The 17,845-nt window shown below is 41.5% G+C and overlaps 1 protein-coding gene across 4 annotated transcripts in view; it reads right to left on the minus strand.

Moving 5' to 3' along the window:
* CLSTN1 (calsyntenin 1) overlaps positions 1-17,845 on the minus strand; it is a 90,882-nt gene that overhangs the window by 36,795 nt on the left and 36,242 nt on the right. For all 4 annotated transcript variants that reach the window (XM_049877859.1, XM_049877860.1, XM_049877863.1 and 1 more), the window contains exon 2: positions 12,933-13,055. In XM_049877859.1, coding sequence (XP_049733816.1) covers positions 12,933-13,055 — 123 coding nt within the window. The remainder of the gene's footprint in view (positions 1-12,932; positions 13,056-17,845) is intronic.

Raw genomic sequence — 17,845 nt, forward strand, 5'->3', positions numbered from 1 at the left:
GTGTGCTCTGGAAGTAAGGCCAACAGCATCTGTTAGCGGATTTTAAGTGGGAAATTTTAAGGATGAAGTTGCCCTTTACTAAGATGGGAAACACTACAGAAGGGAGAAATGGGAATTGTTCCTTTAGTTTTGAACGTGTATCTGTGTTACAGCTTGTTGAGTCAGTTCTGACCCCAGGGGACCCCATGTGTGTCGAAGTAGAACTGTGCTCCAGGGTTTTCAATGGCTGGTTTTTTGAAAGTAGATCACCAGGACTTTCTTCTGAGGCGCCTCTGGCTGAACTCAAATTTCCAAACTTCTGGTTAGCAGTCAAGAATGTTAACTGTCTGCACCACCCAGGGACCCCAGTATTATAATTTGTTAAGGACAAAAAACAAAAACAAAAAACCTGAAATAGTGTCTCAAAGGTATGGTTATCAAATGTTAAGGACATAAATTATTTTAAAACTCACTATATATTTCCAGGCTGCTCTCTAAAGACTGGATCCATTCATAATAAGAGCTGCAAAAACATGTAATTGCATCTTTTCTACATAAACCAACCAATTTTGAGTACTTAAGTTGGCTACTTCATGGGTTTTCACTCAGTGGTAATAAATCCACTGCTAGTCAGGCTGGGTCCTTTTGCCTGTAATGACCGCCTTCCCAAGGGGCAGCCTGATGCAGCTGGGGCAGTGTGGCTTCATCCTCAGACAGCCCTGGGTTTCCCACATCAGCTGTGTGACTGGACAGGTCACTGCGGAGACATCTGCTTAAGAGGGCCAGCATACCCACTTCTCGGGGTCGCTTTATCCATTCAGCCTATGACACTGCTTCTAATGAGAAAAATGGATTCGACAGGAGCAAGGATGGGGCAAGTGGACAAGTTAAAACGACTACAGTATTTTAGATGAGATACGATGAGGCTAAAAAACTAAGGCAGATTCAGGAAGATATTTATGATGCTAGAAGGACATCATGCTCCATAGAGAGTCAGCAAAAAAGAGGAAGACCCTCAACAAGATGGACTGACACAGTGGCAGCAAAAATGGGCTCATGCACAACAATGATTGTGTGGATGGTGCAGGACTGGACAGTGTTTCGTTCTGTTGTGCATAGGGTCACTATGAGTCGGAATCAACTCAACGGCACCTAACAACACCAACAGCTATGCCTTCATTACCAACGAGAGAGAGTGAAAGAGACTGGAGTAACTCCCTGGTTTTTGGCTGATGGTGCTGTTAATGAACTAAAACACAGAGAAAGAAGGGAAGACTTGGGAGAAGGGTGAAGTGTTTGTTTGCTCAAGTATTGTAAAGCAAATCCCAGACATCATATTGTTTCATCTATAGATACTTCAGCAGATATCTCTAACAGATAAGAGTTTTTTCTTTAAGATAACTACCATAAGAAACTGAAGATCTTTACCAACTTCTGCAGTCTGAAATTGACAGAACATGCAATCAGGATGCATTGATAATTACTGGTGATTGGAATGTGAAAGTTAGAAACCAAGAAGAAGGACCAGCAGTTGGAAAATATGGCCTCCTCACATGATAGAATTTTGCAAGACCAACGACTTCTTCATTGCGAATACCTTTTTCACCAACATAAACGGCGACTATACATGTGGACCTCGCCAGAAGGAATACACAGGAAACAAATCAACATCTGTGGAGATGACGAAAAGCTCAATATCTTCAGCGAGAACAAGGCCAGCGGCTGACTGTGGAACAATCAATTGCTCATATGCAAGCTTAATTTGAAACTGAAGAAAATTAAAATAAGTCAACAAGAGCCAAAGTATGACCCTGAGTATATCCCACCTGAATTTAGAGACAATCTCAAGAATAGATTTGATGCGCTGAGCACTGATGACCGAAGACAAGTTGTGGGATGACATCAAGGACATCATACATGAAGAAACCAAGAGGTCACTAAAACACAAGAAAGAGGACCAAAAATGGATGTCAGAAGAGACTCTGAAACTTGCTCTTGAACATCGAGTAGCTAAAGCAAAAGGAAGAAATAATGAAGTAAAAGAGCGGAACAGAAGATTTCAAAGGGCGGCTCGAGAAGACAAAGTATCGTAATGACGTGCTGGAGACAAAACTAGAGGGGAGAACACACTCTGCATTTCTCAAGCTGAAAGAACTGAAAAAAAATTCAAGCTTCAAGTTGCAACAGTGAAGGATTCCACGGGGAAAATATTAATGACGCAGGAAGTATCAAAAAAAGATGGAAGGAATACAAAGAGTCATTATATCAAAAAAGGATTGGCTGATGTTCAACCATTTCTAGAGGTACCATGTGATCAGGAACCGATAGTACTGAAAGAAGCCCACGCTGCACTGAAAGCACTGGCAAAAAACAAGGTTCTGGGAATTGATGGAGTATCCCTTGAGATGTTTCAACAAACAGATGCAGTGCTGGAAGTGCTCAATCTCTATGCCAACAAATTTGGAAGGCAGCTACCTGGCCAACCAACCAGAAGAGACCCATATTTATGCCTATTCCCAAGAAAGGTGATCCAACCGAATGTGGAATTATCAAATAATATCATTAATATCACATGCAAGTAAAATTTTGCTGAAGATCATTCAAAAGCGGCGGCAGCAGTATATCAACAAGGAACTGTCAGAAACTCAGGCCGGATTCAGAAGAGGATGTGGAATCAGGGATATCATTGCTGATGTCAGATGGATCCTGGCTGAAAGTAGAGAATACCAGAAGGATGTTTACCTGTGTTTTATTGACTATGCAAAGGCATTCAACTGTGTAGATCATAACAAATTATGGATAACATTGAGAAGAATGGGAATTCCAGAACACTTAATTGTGCTCATGAGGAACCTGTACACGGACCAAGAGGCAGTCATTTGAACAGAACAAGGGGATACTGTGAAGTTTAAAATCAAGAAAGATGTACATCACATGTGTGTCCTTTCACCATACTTATTCAATCTGTATGCTGAGCAAATAATCTGAGAAGCTGGACTATATGAAGAAGAACTGGGCATCAGGATTGGAGGAAGGCTCCTGCGTTGTGCAAATAACACAACCTCACTTCCTGAAAGTGAAGAGGACTTGAAGCACTTACCGATAAAGATCAAAGACCATAGCCTTCAGTATGGATTACACTCCAACACAGAGAAAACAAAAATCCTTACAACTGGGCCAATAAGCAACACCATGACAAAGAGGAAAAAGATTGAAGCTGTCAAAGATTTCATTTTACTTGGATCCACAATCAACAGCCATGGACGCAGCAGTCAAGAAATCAAAAGATGCATTGCATTGGGCAAATCTGCTGCAAAGGACCTCTTTAAAGTGTTGAAAATCAAAAATGTCACCTTGAAGACTAAAGTGCGCCTGACCCAAGCCATGGTATTTTCAATCACATTATATGCACATGAAAGCTGGACAATGAATAAGGAAGACCGAAGAAGAACTGAAGCCTTTGAATTATGGTGTTGGCAAAGAATATTGAACATACCATGGACTGCCAAAAGATTGAATAAATCTGTCCTGAAAGAAGTACAATCAGAATGCTGCTTAGAAGCAAGGATGGCGAGACTGCGTCTTACATACTTTGGACATGTTGTCAGGAGGGATCAGTCCCTGGAAAAAGACATCATGCTTGGCAAAGTAGAGGGTCAGGGAAAAGAAGGAAGACCCTCAATGAGATGGACTGACACAGTGGCTGCAAAAATGGCCTCAAGCATAACAATAATTGTGAGCATGGCACAGGACCCAGTAGTGCTTCGTTCTGTGCTACATAGGGTCACTATGAGTCGGAACTGACTCGACGGCACCTAACAACAACCGTAACATTATCAGGCCAACAAAATTAACAATAATTCCTCAGATTAACAAAATTAACAAAAATTCCTCTCCGATTTATACTCCAAATCCAATTTATTATCTTCTTCCCCTAAACCAGAGACCACCATTCTCACAAGCTGTCACTGACTCATTCTTTTTCCCAGTCTCCTTAACCATTATATGTGGTTCTATTAGTTATATACATGTGGTAATTACGCACATGAAGTTACATGGTAGTTACATGCATTGCATGGAGTCGCATCACTGTAAGGCCATGTAACAGTACATTGCTATCCTTTTGCATTTTCGGTTGGCTATCCCAGACTCAGTCCTCTCTTCGTAACCTCACATCTGATCTTGCAAGGGAGGACCCCTCAAAATCATCTCAGATTCTATTTTCTTTGTACCCCCTTCCCATTCAACTCAGGTTATGCACCACCACTAGATAAATCCACCTACAACTCTACTTTCATCCTGTTGTTCTCTGTAATAAAATGCCCGACTAGGTTTCCCAGGAGACCTCTGTAGCTCTGACAGCCTAGGAGTGAATCAAACCTTCCCCTATCTCTATTTCCCTTCTTCATTCACCTAAAATAGTCCAAAAGAACTGTACTAAAGAATTTTAAAAGCAAAATATAAAAATAGATAAATTCAATTTCTTGATACCCAAAGTCATGTCCGGGGTTCTCAACTGACAGCGCTTTACCCTTATTCTTTCCTCATTCATTCCTTTGAAAACCCAAACTTCAGGTTGGTCCTGCTCCTTTCTAAGTCTTCCACAAATGAGAAGGGTATCTCTAAATCCTGTTCTAAGAGTCTCCCTGGCTCTCAGCTGGCCCTGCCCAGGTACAGCAAGTGTTTCCTTCACACCTTACTGAGGACATTAGTGCTGCCTCTACCAGTTAGGGTTCTTTGGTTGCAAGCAACAGAAATCCATTCTAGCAAACCTAGGCAAAAGGGAATTTAATGGAAAGCTATCGGGAACTCAAAGAACTGATGGTAGTCTAGAGAATGGGACTTGGGAAAGAGCCTCCCAAGGCAGCTCAGGAGACCAGGAAATGGAAACCACAACGGTCCCATAGCAAAACAGCCTGGACAGTGCTTACCACTGCTGAGATGGAATGGGACACCAGTCTTTAGCTTCTCTGTCTCTCTGCTCAGTATTCAAATTCCAAGGAGGGAGGCACGGATTGCGTAACACACTTGGTTTGGGGAGGTGGGTTACGGATTGTAGAACCACTGACCTATACCCAATGGGAAAGAGACCAGGGGCCTATTAAGAAGTGAAAGTGGACATCTGCTGAGTAACAAGTGTCCGCTGCACTGGGCTTGCTAATCTACCGCTCATCTCTAATCCATTTCTCTCTGCCCTGCTCAGCCTTGGTGCCCACACTCACCAGCTGGGATGCCCAGCCTGGTCCTTACCTGTGCTGAAGGCTGGCTTCCTTGCTTTCTGGTCCGGGCTAGTTTCTGGGCAAGCTCAGTTATGGGTCTAATCAAGATTCCTTAAATACACAGGCTCTGCTCTCACAAACTCATGAATTATGGCAGTAGTTCTCAAATTTTAGTGTGCCAAGAATCACTTGGAAAGCTTGTTTAAAACACAGTTTCTCAAGCTCTACCCCCAAGAAATTCTGATTTAGCAGCTCTGGAGAGAAGCCCAGTAATCTGTATTTTTAATGAGCGCTCCTAAAGCAAACAGGCTGAAGATTATGCTTTGAGAAAACTGGCCTATCGGTGGATTCCAAACCTGGCTGGCTGTCAAGGACTTCTTAGGCTCCAGCCCTGGAGGTACAGACTCAGGCAGCTGAGAATAGTGCTCGGGAGTCTGCACACCACACAAGGGCCCCAGGCAGACACAGTGTTGGATGCGATATTGGAAAACCACAGCAAGAGAACACCCCATTCCATTCATCTCTTCAACAGAAACCATTGGACCCGAAGTTGACTCCCAACCCCTGCTCCCCATGCCACACGCCGTACAAGCTGATCTATTCACTTGCTCCCTGGAAGCCCTGCCAGTTCCCACCTCTGCTCCTACCTTTCTCTCCACCTTGGCTGCCTATTCAAATTCTACCCATCTTTTAAAAGGAAGCTCAAGCTCTGCCTTGTGAAATCGTTTCCTCGCCTTCTTCACCCACATCATCTTTTCTTGCTTATAAACTCCCGAAAATACTATGTGTTGCCTCTCTTACTTTGCACGGACTTATAAACTTCCTAGTCACCCTGGGTAACTCTTTGTCAATGTTGGTTTTGCCTTCCCACCTAGATTATCAGTGCTTTCAGAACAGGGCCAACGTTCATGCTTTGTTAACATTTCCTAAAGGAGCTAGCATAGTTGTCTAATATTTACTAATTCTGAACCTTTCCTGAGAGACAACTGCTTCCAAAATGAGTTCATTCTAATCAGTAACTGATAATACCGGGCTTCTGTCCTAACATACAGATACTTATTTTTAAACTGCTACTCAAGTGATTACTGCCTTATATTAGGTTGGACCATGGGCAAAGTCCAATATTTGATCATTTTTGACATACAAAAATGCCAACTTCACGTGGCGAAGCCTAACACACCCCTTCCTCCATTGCTGCAAACACAACATCAGCCCAGTTGCATATCCTAAAAATGCAAAATCGGGCACTGACATAGAGTAGTTAAACTCATCAGTCATCCTCAGGGGATATGAATCACATGAATTGCGAAGAATACGGAGAAAAGCTATCAGATCTTCTGAGTAGATTCTAATTAAATATGTGTGAAAATAAAGTGCCCATCCTTGCCCTGAAATTTCTTCTGGATTCTATTCATAATTGTTTAACCGATCTTGTAAAATACCTGCACTCGTCGGAGAAGGTAAGGAAAAAGAATGCTTGAATAGAACCACCCACACTCAAAGGAAGAGCATTAAAAAAAGTGGCGGGGAGATGCTCGGCTTTCTAATATGAGCAATATACCAAACCAAGAACCAAACCCGTTGCCGTCGAGTTGATTCTGACTCATAGCGACCCTATACGACAGAGCAGAACTGCCCCCATAGAATTTCCAAGGAGCACCTGGTGGATTCGAACTGCTGACCTCTTGGTTAGCAGCCGTAGCACTTAACCACTATGCCACCAGGGTTTCCATGAGCAATATGGAATGTACAATTCTAAAAGCAGCAACAAATGAGTTCTGTATACATGATTCAAAAGCTTTCAAATTTCCATTGTTGTTGCTGTTGCTGGGTGCCCTCAAGTCGATTTTCAACTCACAGCGACCCCTTGCGACAGAGCAGAACTGCCCCATAGGGTTTCCAAGGCCACAATCTTCACCAGAGCAGATCACCAGGTCTTTCGCTTGCACAGCCTCTGGGTGGGTTTGAACTGCCAACCTTTTGGTTTGCAGCTGAGTACTTAACTGGTGCGCTACCAGGGCTCCTTAAATCTCCACTAAGTAAACAAGATGTAAAATTTGTTTTGTGTTTTGCACTTATAAAATTTAACATTTGTTATATAGCAGAAGTCAGCACAACTGGACCGAAGGAAAAGCACAGAAGTTTCCTAGACACATCCAAAAAAAATAAAGTTTTAACATTTGTTAGAAGCCTAAGCGGGGCTTCAAAAAGGTGCAGCTGGTTGTTTTAACAAAGCATCATTGCACGTGTAAGTGTTAACTATGCAGCAAGCGTTCACCTAGAGTAGTACACTCGTCTACTAATCTTGAACTTTACTACAGAGCTAACGATTGCTTGCAAGGTGGCCATAGTATGATCTATGATCCAGTTTGCTTTGGAGCAGTATCACACAGAAAAGGGAATACCATTTCATCTCATCTCAAAAATGTCTGCTTATATAATACATAATCTTCTAATCAAAAATGAAGGGACACTTTCTGCCCCATGAGCTTGATTTACATTTTAATCACTTACTGAAAAAAGTCATGCTCTTCTAACTATTAGTGCCTACCACAAGTAGATTAAGTAAACTGATTTTGAAAATATCTTGTTATCCTGTAACTGGATTTTAACCACCATCCCACCAAGCTTCTCACACTCAGCCTTACACACATCAACCCAGATTCCAGCAGATTGAGGAGAAGGGGCAGAGAAAATCATTTTAACCGGATGGTTCAAAAGGTTATTAGCCAAAAGGCTGGCTGTCCGAACCCACCCAGAGGCACCTCAGAAGACAGCCCTGGTGATCTGCTTCCAAAATGTCACAGCCTCAAAAACCCTATGTAGCACAGTTCTATTCTGAAACACATGAAGTCACCGTGAGTTGGAACTGACTCAGCAGCAACAAACAATAATATCCTAAAATACGTGACGAATACCAAGACTTTATTCTCTTAGTTTCACCCCAAGAAAGCACTCTGGACTAGACCCTGTATACTCAAGGTAAACGTCTGATCAGTGACGAACGAGCCTACACTTCACCACAAGCATCCATGACTGAGCTTCTAACATGACACATATATTTATTTCTGACAAGGAAATTCCACAGGCTACCCACACACAGGCCTTGTAATGGGATGAGACTACAAGCTGGAATGTTCAAGTTTTTTAACGATAACATCATGAGAGTCAACACAGTGAGCCTAAGAATTCGGGCTGGAGAATCAAGCTCTGGGTCAAAGGCATAGCTATCTTTTATGAGCTGTGGGACATTGGCCAAGCTCACTCATTCCATCTACAAATATTTATGGAACGCTGACTCTTCCCAGGCGCTGCTCTAGGTATGAGGGATTCAGTGGAGAACAAGGTAGGCAAGAGCTCTGAGTTCCCTCATCTGGAAAACAGGGATAGTGGCTACCACATGAGACTGGTGAAAAGAATTAGAGAAAGTAACCCACATAAAGTCCTTAGAACCACCTCTGCCACGCTGATGGCTGCCACTGCCGCCACCACCACCACCACCATCATCATGGTGCCAAATTAAATTCAATGTCACTAACAAAACAAATCTAAGATCAAAATAAGGTTCCAGATACAGCCTTTACCTTACCCAGGAAAATTATTAAAGAAACTCTTTGAGAAAATGGAACACTATGAAGACTCCGTAGAAAGATGAAAAAATATTTCTCACAGAATGTTAAGTGAAAATATGTTTTTTAAAGATTCTATTATTATTAATAACAACAGCATCAGAAGGCACTATTCTAAGCCCTTTACGTATACAAATAAATACGCTAATATTCCCAAAGCCCTATGAGGTATGTGACATTATTATCCCCATTTTACAAAAGATTAACTTGAGGCACAGACAGGTTAAGTAATTTGCCCAAGGCCATAGAGCCAATAAGCAGCAGGGCCAGGATTCAAATGTGGGCTATCTGGTGTTCTGTGGGTCTGTGTTCCTCACTGCCTGTCTGTTACAGCCTCATGAAGGCAGTGTTCTGCTGGATGTGTACCACAACAACAGAAGAGCGAAGGAGGGAAGGTGACATGGGAGGTGTTCCCCTCCCCACCCCATGCAGCTGCTCACTCCTCGGGCAGAGAAGCGCACCATGCTTCAGTCAAGAATACACGAGTATCAAATCCATATACCCAAGAGAATTGAGAACCTTTGTCTTTTCAAAAACTTGTACACAAATGTTCAGATCAGCATTATTCTATGCCAAAAAAGTAGAAGCAACTCAAATGTTCACCAAGTGATGAAACGATAAACAAAATGTGGCATAGCCATACAGTGGAATATTACTCAGCCATAAAAAGGACTGAAGCTCTGATACATGCTACAACATGGATGAACCTTGAAAACACGCTAAATCAAAGAAGCCAGACACAAAAGACCACATACTGCTTAATTCCATTTATATGAAATGTCCAGAACAGGCAAACTTATAGAGACTGAAAATAGATTACTGGTTGCCAGGGGCTGGGGAAGAAAGTGGGGAGTGCCTGCTATCGGGGGCAAGTGACGAAAACATTCTGGAACTAGGCAGTAGTGATGGTTGCACGACCTGTGGATATACTGTACACCACTGAATTTTATACTTTAACAGGGAATTTTATAGTATGTGAATTATATCTCAAAAAATATATATACACATACATATGTAGCTGTGCTCCCTCATAAAAATTTCCAGAAGGAAAACACTGACTTATCTATCTACTATGACATATAAGCCATACAATCATGTTACCACTATGGCTTAGCTCTAAATTCTTCTCTTTACAGTTAAAAAAAGAAAAAAAAAGCCAATATATAACTTTTGCATATCAATGAAAAAACCTCATAAAACTTTTTAAGTATTATTAAATCTATGATTACACATTAAGTTTTGACAAATGACACAATAAAGTTAGATTCAATCCAATGAGAAAGAAAAAAGTGCTGTTTTATTGCTATGACTTTTTCCTCAATGTGCACACTTCATTTCCTCCTCCCTTTTGTAACTTTCTGCCTCTGCCACATACATATTAGCTGTTTGACGGCTATGGATTGAACTGTGTCCCCCCAAAATGTGTGTCAACTTGGCTAGGTCATGATTCCCAGTATTGTGTGATTGTCCACCATTTTGTCATCTGATGTGATTTGCCTATGTGTTACAAATCCTACCACTATGATGTTAAGGGAAACCCTGGTGGCGTAGTGGTTAAGAGTCTGGCTGCTGACCAAAAGGTCGGCAGTTCGAATCCACCACACATTCCTTGGAAGCCCTCTGGGGTAGTTCCACTCTGTCCTATAGGGTTGCTATGAGTCGGAATCCACTCGATGGCAACAAGTTTTGTTTTGTTTTTAATGATGTTAATGAGGCAGTTATATTAATGAGGCAGGACTCAAACTACAAGATTAGGGTGTGTCTTAAATCAATCTCTTTTGAGATAAAAGAGAGAAACGAGCAGAGACAGTGACAGGGGACCTCACACCACGAAGAAACAAGAACCAAGAGAATGGCACATCCTTTGGACCAGAGGTCCCTGCACTGAGAAGCTCCTCAACCAGGAAGATTGATCACAAGGACCTTCCCCCAGAACCAAGAAAGAGAGAAAGCCTTCCCCTGGAGCTGGCACCCTGAATTCGGACTTCTAGCCTCCTAGACTGTGAGAATAAATTTCTCTTGTTAAAGCCATCCACTTGTGATAATTCTATTATAGCAGCAGATAACTAACACAATGATCCTGAACACATAATGTATGTTTGTGCCTCAGTTTCCTTGTCTTTAAAATGGAGGCTGGCACAAACAACTCTTGCCTAATGAGGTTGTTGCCAGCACAAAACACAAATTTGTAAAGCGCTTGGAATAATGTCTAGAACACTGTGAATGCTTATAAGCGTTGTGAATGATTAGTAACGTAGTAGATGCTGTTGTTGTACATGCTGTTGAGTCGACCGACTCACAGTGACCCTACAGGACAGAGTACAACTGCCCCATCCGGCTTCCTGGGCTGTAATCTTTAGGGAAGCAGACTGCCAGGTCTTTCTCCCGAGGAGCCACCGGATGGGTTCAGGATGCCAACCTTTCGCTTATTAACTGTTGAGCCACCATGGCTCCTTAATGTAGCAGACTGTTCTTAGGTGCCGTCAAGTCAGTTCCGACTCATAGTGACCCTATGTACAACAGAATGAAACAATGCCCGGTCCTGTGCCATCCTCACAATTGTTGTTATGCCTGAGTAGACAGGGTTCCACAAATACTATGGGACTGTGTACAGCTGACACTTCACATGACAAAGAAAGGCCTTAGGGAGTACATACAGAACCCCTGACAGCAATCACCCCTTAAAAAGCACGAAACGTCAGAAAGGCATAAACGTCCACTGAAAAATACAACGTAGATAATCCTTTATAATGATCTATACAGCATTAAACATCACACTCATAAGGAGGAACTACATAATAACCAAGTATGGGGTCATACACAGACACTGAAAAACCTAGTTAGGACAGAGGAAACCAGTATGCAACGCTAAAAATGGTTTCAAATCTGAGGGAAAACCACAAATCACCTCAGCTACTAATAGAGTACGTGTGTGTTCACAGCACGCAGGGCTTCCTCTGCAGTCCATCTAATGGGGTTTTTCTCCAGAAATGATTGAATAAGTAACACTAATTGGAAAAGTCTGTCTCCATCACTGACTTGAACAGCACACACTAATTTTCAGGTTACTTTTCTGAAAATATGATGTGGCACTTGAACATAATGAAGCACAAATTTGTTTAAGTAACTCCTCAGAAATAACCCCACACTCATTTCCTTTGATTAGCTATAGTAAAATTAATGTATGATGTCATTTATGTAAGTTAATCCAATTTTTCTTATTTCTCCCTAGGCAAACAAAACACACTCTTCATTTCACAGGAGAAGTTTTATTCTGGGAAACTATCAGGCAAAAACTGCTCTTTAAAACTTAATTTTACAATGTCAATTCTAAGTCTGACGCAAATAAAGAGTTCAGCAGTCATCAGTTAAGGAAACAAATATGGACGTTTGATGTGAATGTCAAGTGTGAGAACAGTTTTGATCTGGAAAGTACTATTACAATTTAGCAAAGTAGATGGTTATTACGAAAATCTCCAAAGCAATCCTAGAGATTTAACTCTATTAAAAGACTTAGGTACTACAATCTTACAAAGTAACTCAGGCTAAAATTTATTGGAAGTAAAACCTAAGGCAAAAGGATTCCTCTAGAAAGACTGCTCAACATTTTCAAAAAAGTCTTTTCAGATACCTGAAGTCTAGGCAGTGCAAGCAAAATCTCAAGCCCTAATTATCTAGAGCCTCATCGCTCAGGTGCAGCCCATGGACCAGCAGCATCAGCATCACCTGGGAGCAGGTTAGAAATGCAGAGTCTCAGGTCCCCCCAGACTTAGTGAATCTGCATCTTAACCAGCTCCCTAGGTGATCTGTGTACACACTCAAGTGTGAGACACACTGATCTAGACATCATCCACCTGGCTCCATCAAGACAAGGAGTATAAAGAGGCAATTAAATGTTTTGTCTTTTACCTACAAGAACCAGCTTTTCTGGTCAAGTGTCTCAACTATTAAAATTAATAGGAAAAAATCTGGCACACAGGAGCCACAGATAACACTTTGCTATCAAGACATTTTCAGAAAGTTCAGAAATGATACAAACGGGGTCTATGAAGTGCTTCCCATCCAGTCCAAATTTAACAAGAGTAAATAAAAACCATGTTTGTACCTGCGAAGTGCATAGGTGCATCTTTATCCACGGCGATCAGCGGGGGGTCAAGGAGCACTGTGTTATCATTTTCTGTAATGATACCATGATAGGTGGGTTCAAGCCATGGCTTATGCTTGTTAACTGCGTTGGTGGGAAAAAAAAAAAAAAAGACAAAATACACAAGGTCAGAATTATTATTTTAAATTTATAACTATTTTTTAAGAAAAATATCTGTCCATTTATATGATTAAAATAAAACTCCCATTTAGTCTTGTATTTTTGTTGCCAAGTTTGGTATCAAGGCCCAAATGGGATAAAATTCTAAAGTTGGTAGTAGAGAAATTATTTGAGCCTGTGAAGCAACCAGAAATAAGAAATAAATTGCACTAGAAATCGAGAGAAAGACAAAAAGATGGATGGCTATAGATAAACTCAAATTATCTGTAAACAGAAAAGTTACAAAGAAAAATATGTCATTTCTTTTACAACAGATATTACCTTATTATTAAATTAACATTACCAACAAAAATTTTAAAAAAGTTCGAAGTAGATATTTTAATGTAAAATTAATAAACTATCATATTTTTGCAAATAGCATGCCCACATAAATAAAACACCCACACATATAAAGCACCTAGCATACCCAGGAAAATAACGCATGAAGGAGCTGTGTGGTTGACAAAAACATTTAACATGCCCGTTATTTGCATAAAAATAAGGTAAATGCAAAGTTCTAAAAAACTTAATTTAAAACAGTGCTTAAGAATACCCACTCTGGAGTCAGGCTGACCTGGGATCCAATTCCAGTTTCCCGCTATTTTTAGTGTGGCCTTGAGCAAGTTCATTGATCTCTTATTCTCAATTTCCTCACTTGAAATCCAGAGACACCATTGCTCTCAACATGGGGGTGAGCATACACCACTGGAGAAGCAATTTTTTTCTCCTTCTCTACTGGGCATTAGAACTGCTACCTAAGTTCTTAAGGTAAGAACTGCTGATCTGGCATCTACTTAGGTCATTCACATGATAAAATAAATTTCTAGCTCCTGTCCATTCTGCTTTGTCTGGAGCCGTGCTCACATGCCTGGAACTCCCCTGGATACTAACTCAGAGATACTCCCTCCCTCCCTGAGCTTCCTATCTCCACTGGCATATTCTGGGCTCTGCCTCACAGCTCAAACCTTTTCTATTTCTTTTTACACCTGAAGATTGTTAACAGCTCACATTATAACCTCAGGATACTCAATTAAACTGATTCAGAAAGATTAAAACGAGTGATATGAAATTTTTATTTCCAAGTATATGGTGGTATTTTCTGTAAGTGTAAATCAATCTGGACATATCTAACACAAAATATAAATATGCCTTCTTTAATACAATGCTATCATGACATGAAATATAACCAGAATGTTTCTTAGCAGGATGGCAAGATTTCTACTCATTTACTTTGAATGTGTCATCAGGAAAGACCAATCGGCAGAAAACGGCATCAAGTTTGGTCAAGGTGAGGGACACTGAAAACAAGGAAAACCCTCAATGAGCTGGATTGACACAACAGCCAAAGTAATGGACTCAAACATGCCCAGGCAACATTTCGTTCTGTTATATGTGGGGCTGCCATAAGTCAGAGCCAACCTGACACTAAGAACCACCACCATGACGTGATAATACTTATTTGCTACTCTGTTAATGACTATTACACAATGAGAGGAAAATGTGAAGATCAGCAGTACCTGGCCTCGCCTGGCAACTACTCCAACAGGGCACAGTATGGGAGCAGCGAGCTCGCAGCTAAAATCCTAAATCAGAGGCATGTAAAGGCCTCCATTTGCGAGGAAAAAAAGGCCAGAGCAAAGCTGCCATCTTTCTTATTAGTAACATGTTCACCAGTCATTTGCACAAAACACGAGCAAGCCAAGAGCAAACCCTCTTGTCTTCACTTTCAAAACAATCCAGATCCAGCCACTTTTCGTCCTCTCTGCTGCTCACCTCGACTACAAAAGCCAAGTAACTGACCCCCGTTTTCATTCTTGCCCTCCTACACTGAGGCTCCACACAGCAGCCAGAGGGAATCGCCCAGAACAGCAGTTCTCAAACAGCTGTGGTCTTCTGTTTATGTGGGTTGTTATCTATCAGTATTTACTGTATTGGAAATTAAGACCAAGAAATACATTAATATTTACTCACTCATTTTAAAAAACAAACCCATTATATGTTAACATAAATATTTTTATGAAAATAACTATATTTTCCCTGAGTTTAGTGAGAAGAGTGGCAGTGTTTTATATTTCTGCAAATCGTTTTACATCTGCTCCAGCAGTCAATGTGCTGCACATCACTTGGCATGTAGCCTCTAGAAAACTCCACTGGTAAGAAAAGGCAAATAATGTCTTAATATCACTAAAACAGCTTGTCCTCTCGGAGCCCCTGGAAGGGCCTCAGGAGACTCACTCCAGATCGCTGCTCGATGGTTCACTCCTCCAAGGAGGACAACCTGCTGCTCTCTCTGCCCTTGCTCCTGTCCTTTTCTTTACCATCACGCAGCCTGTCTACTCTGCTGTTCACCACATGCAGTGAGGAGAGGAAAGAAGGAGGCGGCATGAGCCCCGAACTCTGAAGCCGGACTACCCAGACCAGCCTGTGACCTTGAGGATGCTACATGACTTGCTCTCTGGGCCTCAAAGTTTCCTCATCTGTAAAATGCAGAAAATAAAGTACCCACCTCATAGGCTGTTGTGTGATTAACTCAGTCAATATGTAAAATACTTAGAACAGTACCCAGCATTTGGTAAATGCCAAAATGTGGTGGTATTATTTCTCCTCCCTCACACACATTTGCACCTGAAAACACAGGCTCTGTGGGGGTGTGACCTTTTGGTTCTCGGTTAATTCCCAATACCTAGAACTGTGCTTGGCACATAATTGCTCAAATCTATTTGGTAAATGAATGAGTACATAAAGAACCTTATATAGTACAAGAGGCATTGATGGTTCAGTGGTAGAATTCTCGCCTGCAACGTGGCAGACTTGGGTTTGATTCCCGACCAATGCTCCTCGTGTACAGACACCACCTGTCCGTCATTGAAGGCTTGTGGGTTGCTATGCTGCTGAACAGGTTTCAGTGGAACTTCCAGACTAAGACTATGAAGAAAGGCATGGAGATCTGCTTCTAAAATTCAGCCAGTAAAAACCCTGTGGATCACAAAGGTCCCATCTGCAACTGACCATGGGGATGGAGCAGCACTGGGCAGAGTTTTGTTCCACTGTGCAGGGGGGTCGCCAAGAGTCAGTGGCTGACTAGATGGCAGCTAATATCAACAACATTAAAACAAAGAAACCCATTGCCATCAAGTCAATTCTGACTCATAGTGACCCTATGGGGCAGAGGAGAACTGCCCCATTGGTATTCTAAGGTTATAATCTTTATGGAAACAGACTGCCATATCTTTCTCCGCGGAGTAGCTAGTTGGTTAGAAAGGCTGACCTTTCAGTTAGCAGCCAAGCACTTAACCACTGTACCACCAGGGCTCCTTTACGACAACACATAGTACGAATATGAAATTCTCCCACAGAGAAGGCAGCTTTTGAGTTCAGAACTGAAAGACGGGCATGACATGGGACTTTAGACACTGGGAAGGTGTTTTGATTTTTGTTTATTTGTGGCAGGTAGATGCTCCAAACCAGGAGGCTAGAAAATCCAGAGGCACACTGTGGGTGAACCAAAACACTGAGAGAGATGTCTGGAAAAGGTAAGTTATGGTTAGATTATGGAAGAACCTACCATGAAATCAAACCCCGAGCACAGAGATCAAAAATTAAAAGTGCCTCTGAAACACATCTTCTCCCCTCCTGGGACAGGAGAGGTGGTAAAGAGGAGAATCCAGGTCCTCGTGGCATACCTGTCCCTCCCCTTTAGAAACTCCCCATGACCACGATAAACAGTGACATGTTAACCGGTGGAGCTGGCTGCCTGAGCCTTACAAACCCTTTGTTCATTCAGCCTTTATTCTCAGATGGTTCCACTGAACACAAAAGATAATTTCATTGGCGATCAGGCTGAACTCTTTACCTCACTGCTAAAACTCAGCATCCATCCCAGGTATCTTTTTAAATAAACCATGCTATTATTCTGGCTGGAATACTGCCGGGAGTTACAGATGTAATGGAGTTTTAAAATACCATTTTATTTCTGCTACCCTAATGGAAAGGCCTGCAGCTAAAAATGGCTGATGGCTCAAGGAGAAAAGGAATTTTATAGCCATAATCCCAGCCATTTTATTTTTTCCCCAGCATTCTCATTTTATAATTCAGAATTTCTAAATTGCTTCTTTAAGCTGGCAGTAGATTGAAGAGGTCTGGTTAGTTCCAAAGACTGAAATTTTGAATATTTAATGAATGGTATTTTTAATATTTCATCACATTCAATTTGCATTATAAAACATTTATAGAAACAACGTGACTGATGTTTCTGTAGTCATTAAAAAAAAAAAAAAAATCCCAAATAAAGACAGAAACTACCAACTAGAAGTCCAGGAAAGTGTTGTCTATGTTGAGGGTCTATACCTGTCTCATTTTGTCACACTCCAGCCCATAAAAACCATAAACCCTAACCAGACTCAAAGATCTACTAAATTTTAAATGGTGTATCATTCACTTAAAATAATGGAATAGCAAAGCTGGCAACCAGACCTTCTGTAAGTGGAGGATGTATCTGGGATTTAAAAAAAAATGAAACCCACTGCAGCGGAGTCAGTTCCGATTCACAGCGACCCTATCGGACAGAACAGAACTGCCCCGTAGGGTCTGCAAGGTTATAATCTTTATGGAAACAAATGGCTACATCTTTCTCCCGCAGAGCAGCTGGTAAGTTCGAACCTACGACCTTTTGGTTAGCAGTCGAATGCTTTACTCACTGCACTACCAGTGATCCT

The sequence above is a fragment of the Elephas maximus genome, chromosome 3 (genome assembly GCF_024166365.1).
Source record: "Elephas maximus indicus isolate mEleMax1 chromosome 3, mEleMax1 primary haplotype, whole genome shotgun sequence".
NCBI classification, from domain to species: domain Eukaryota; kingdom Metazoa; phylum Chordata; class Mammalia; order Proboscidea; family Elephantidae; genus Elephas; species Elephas maximus.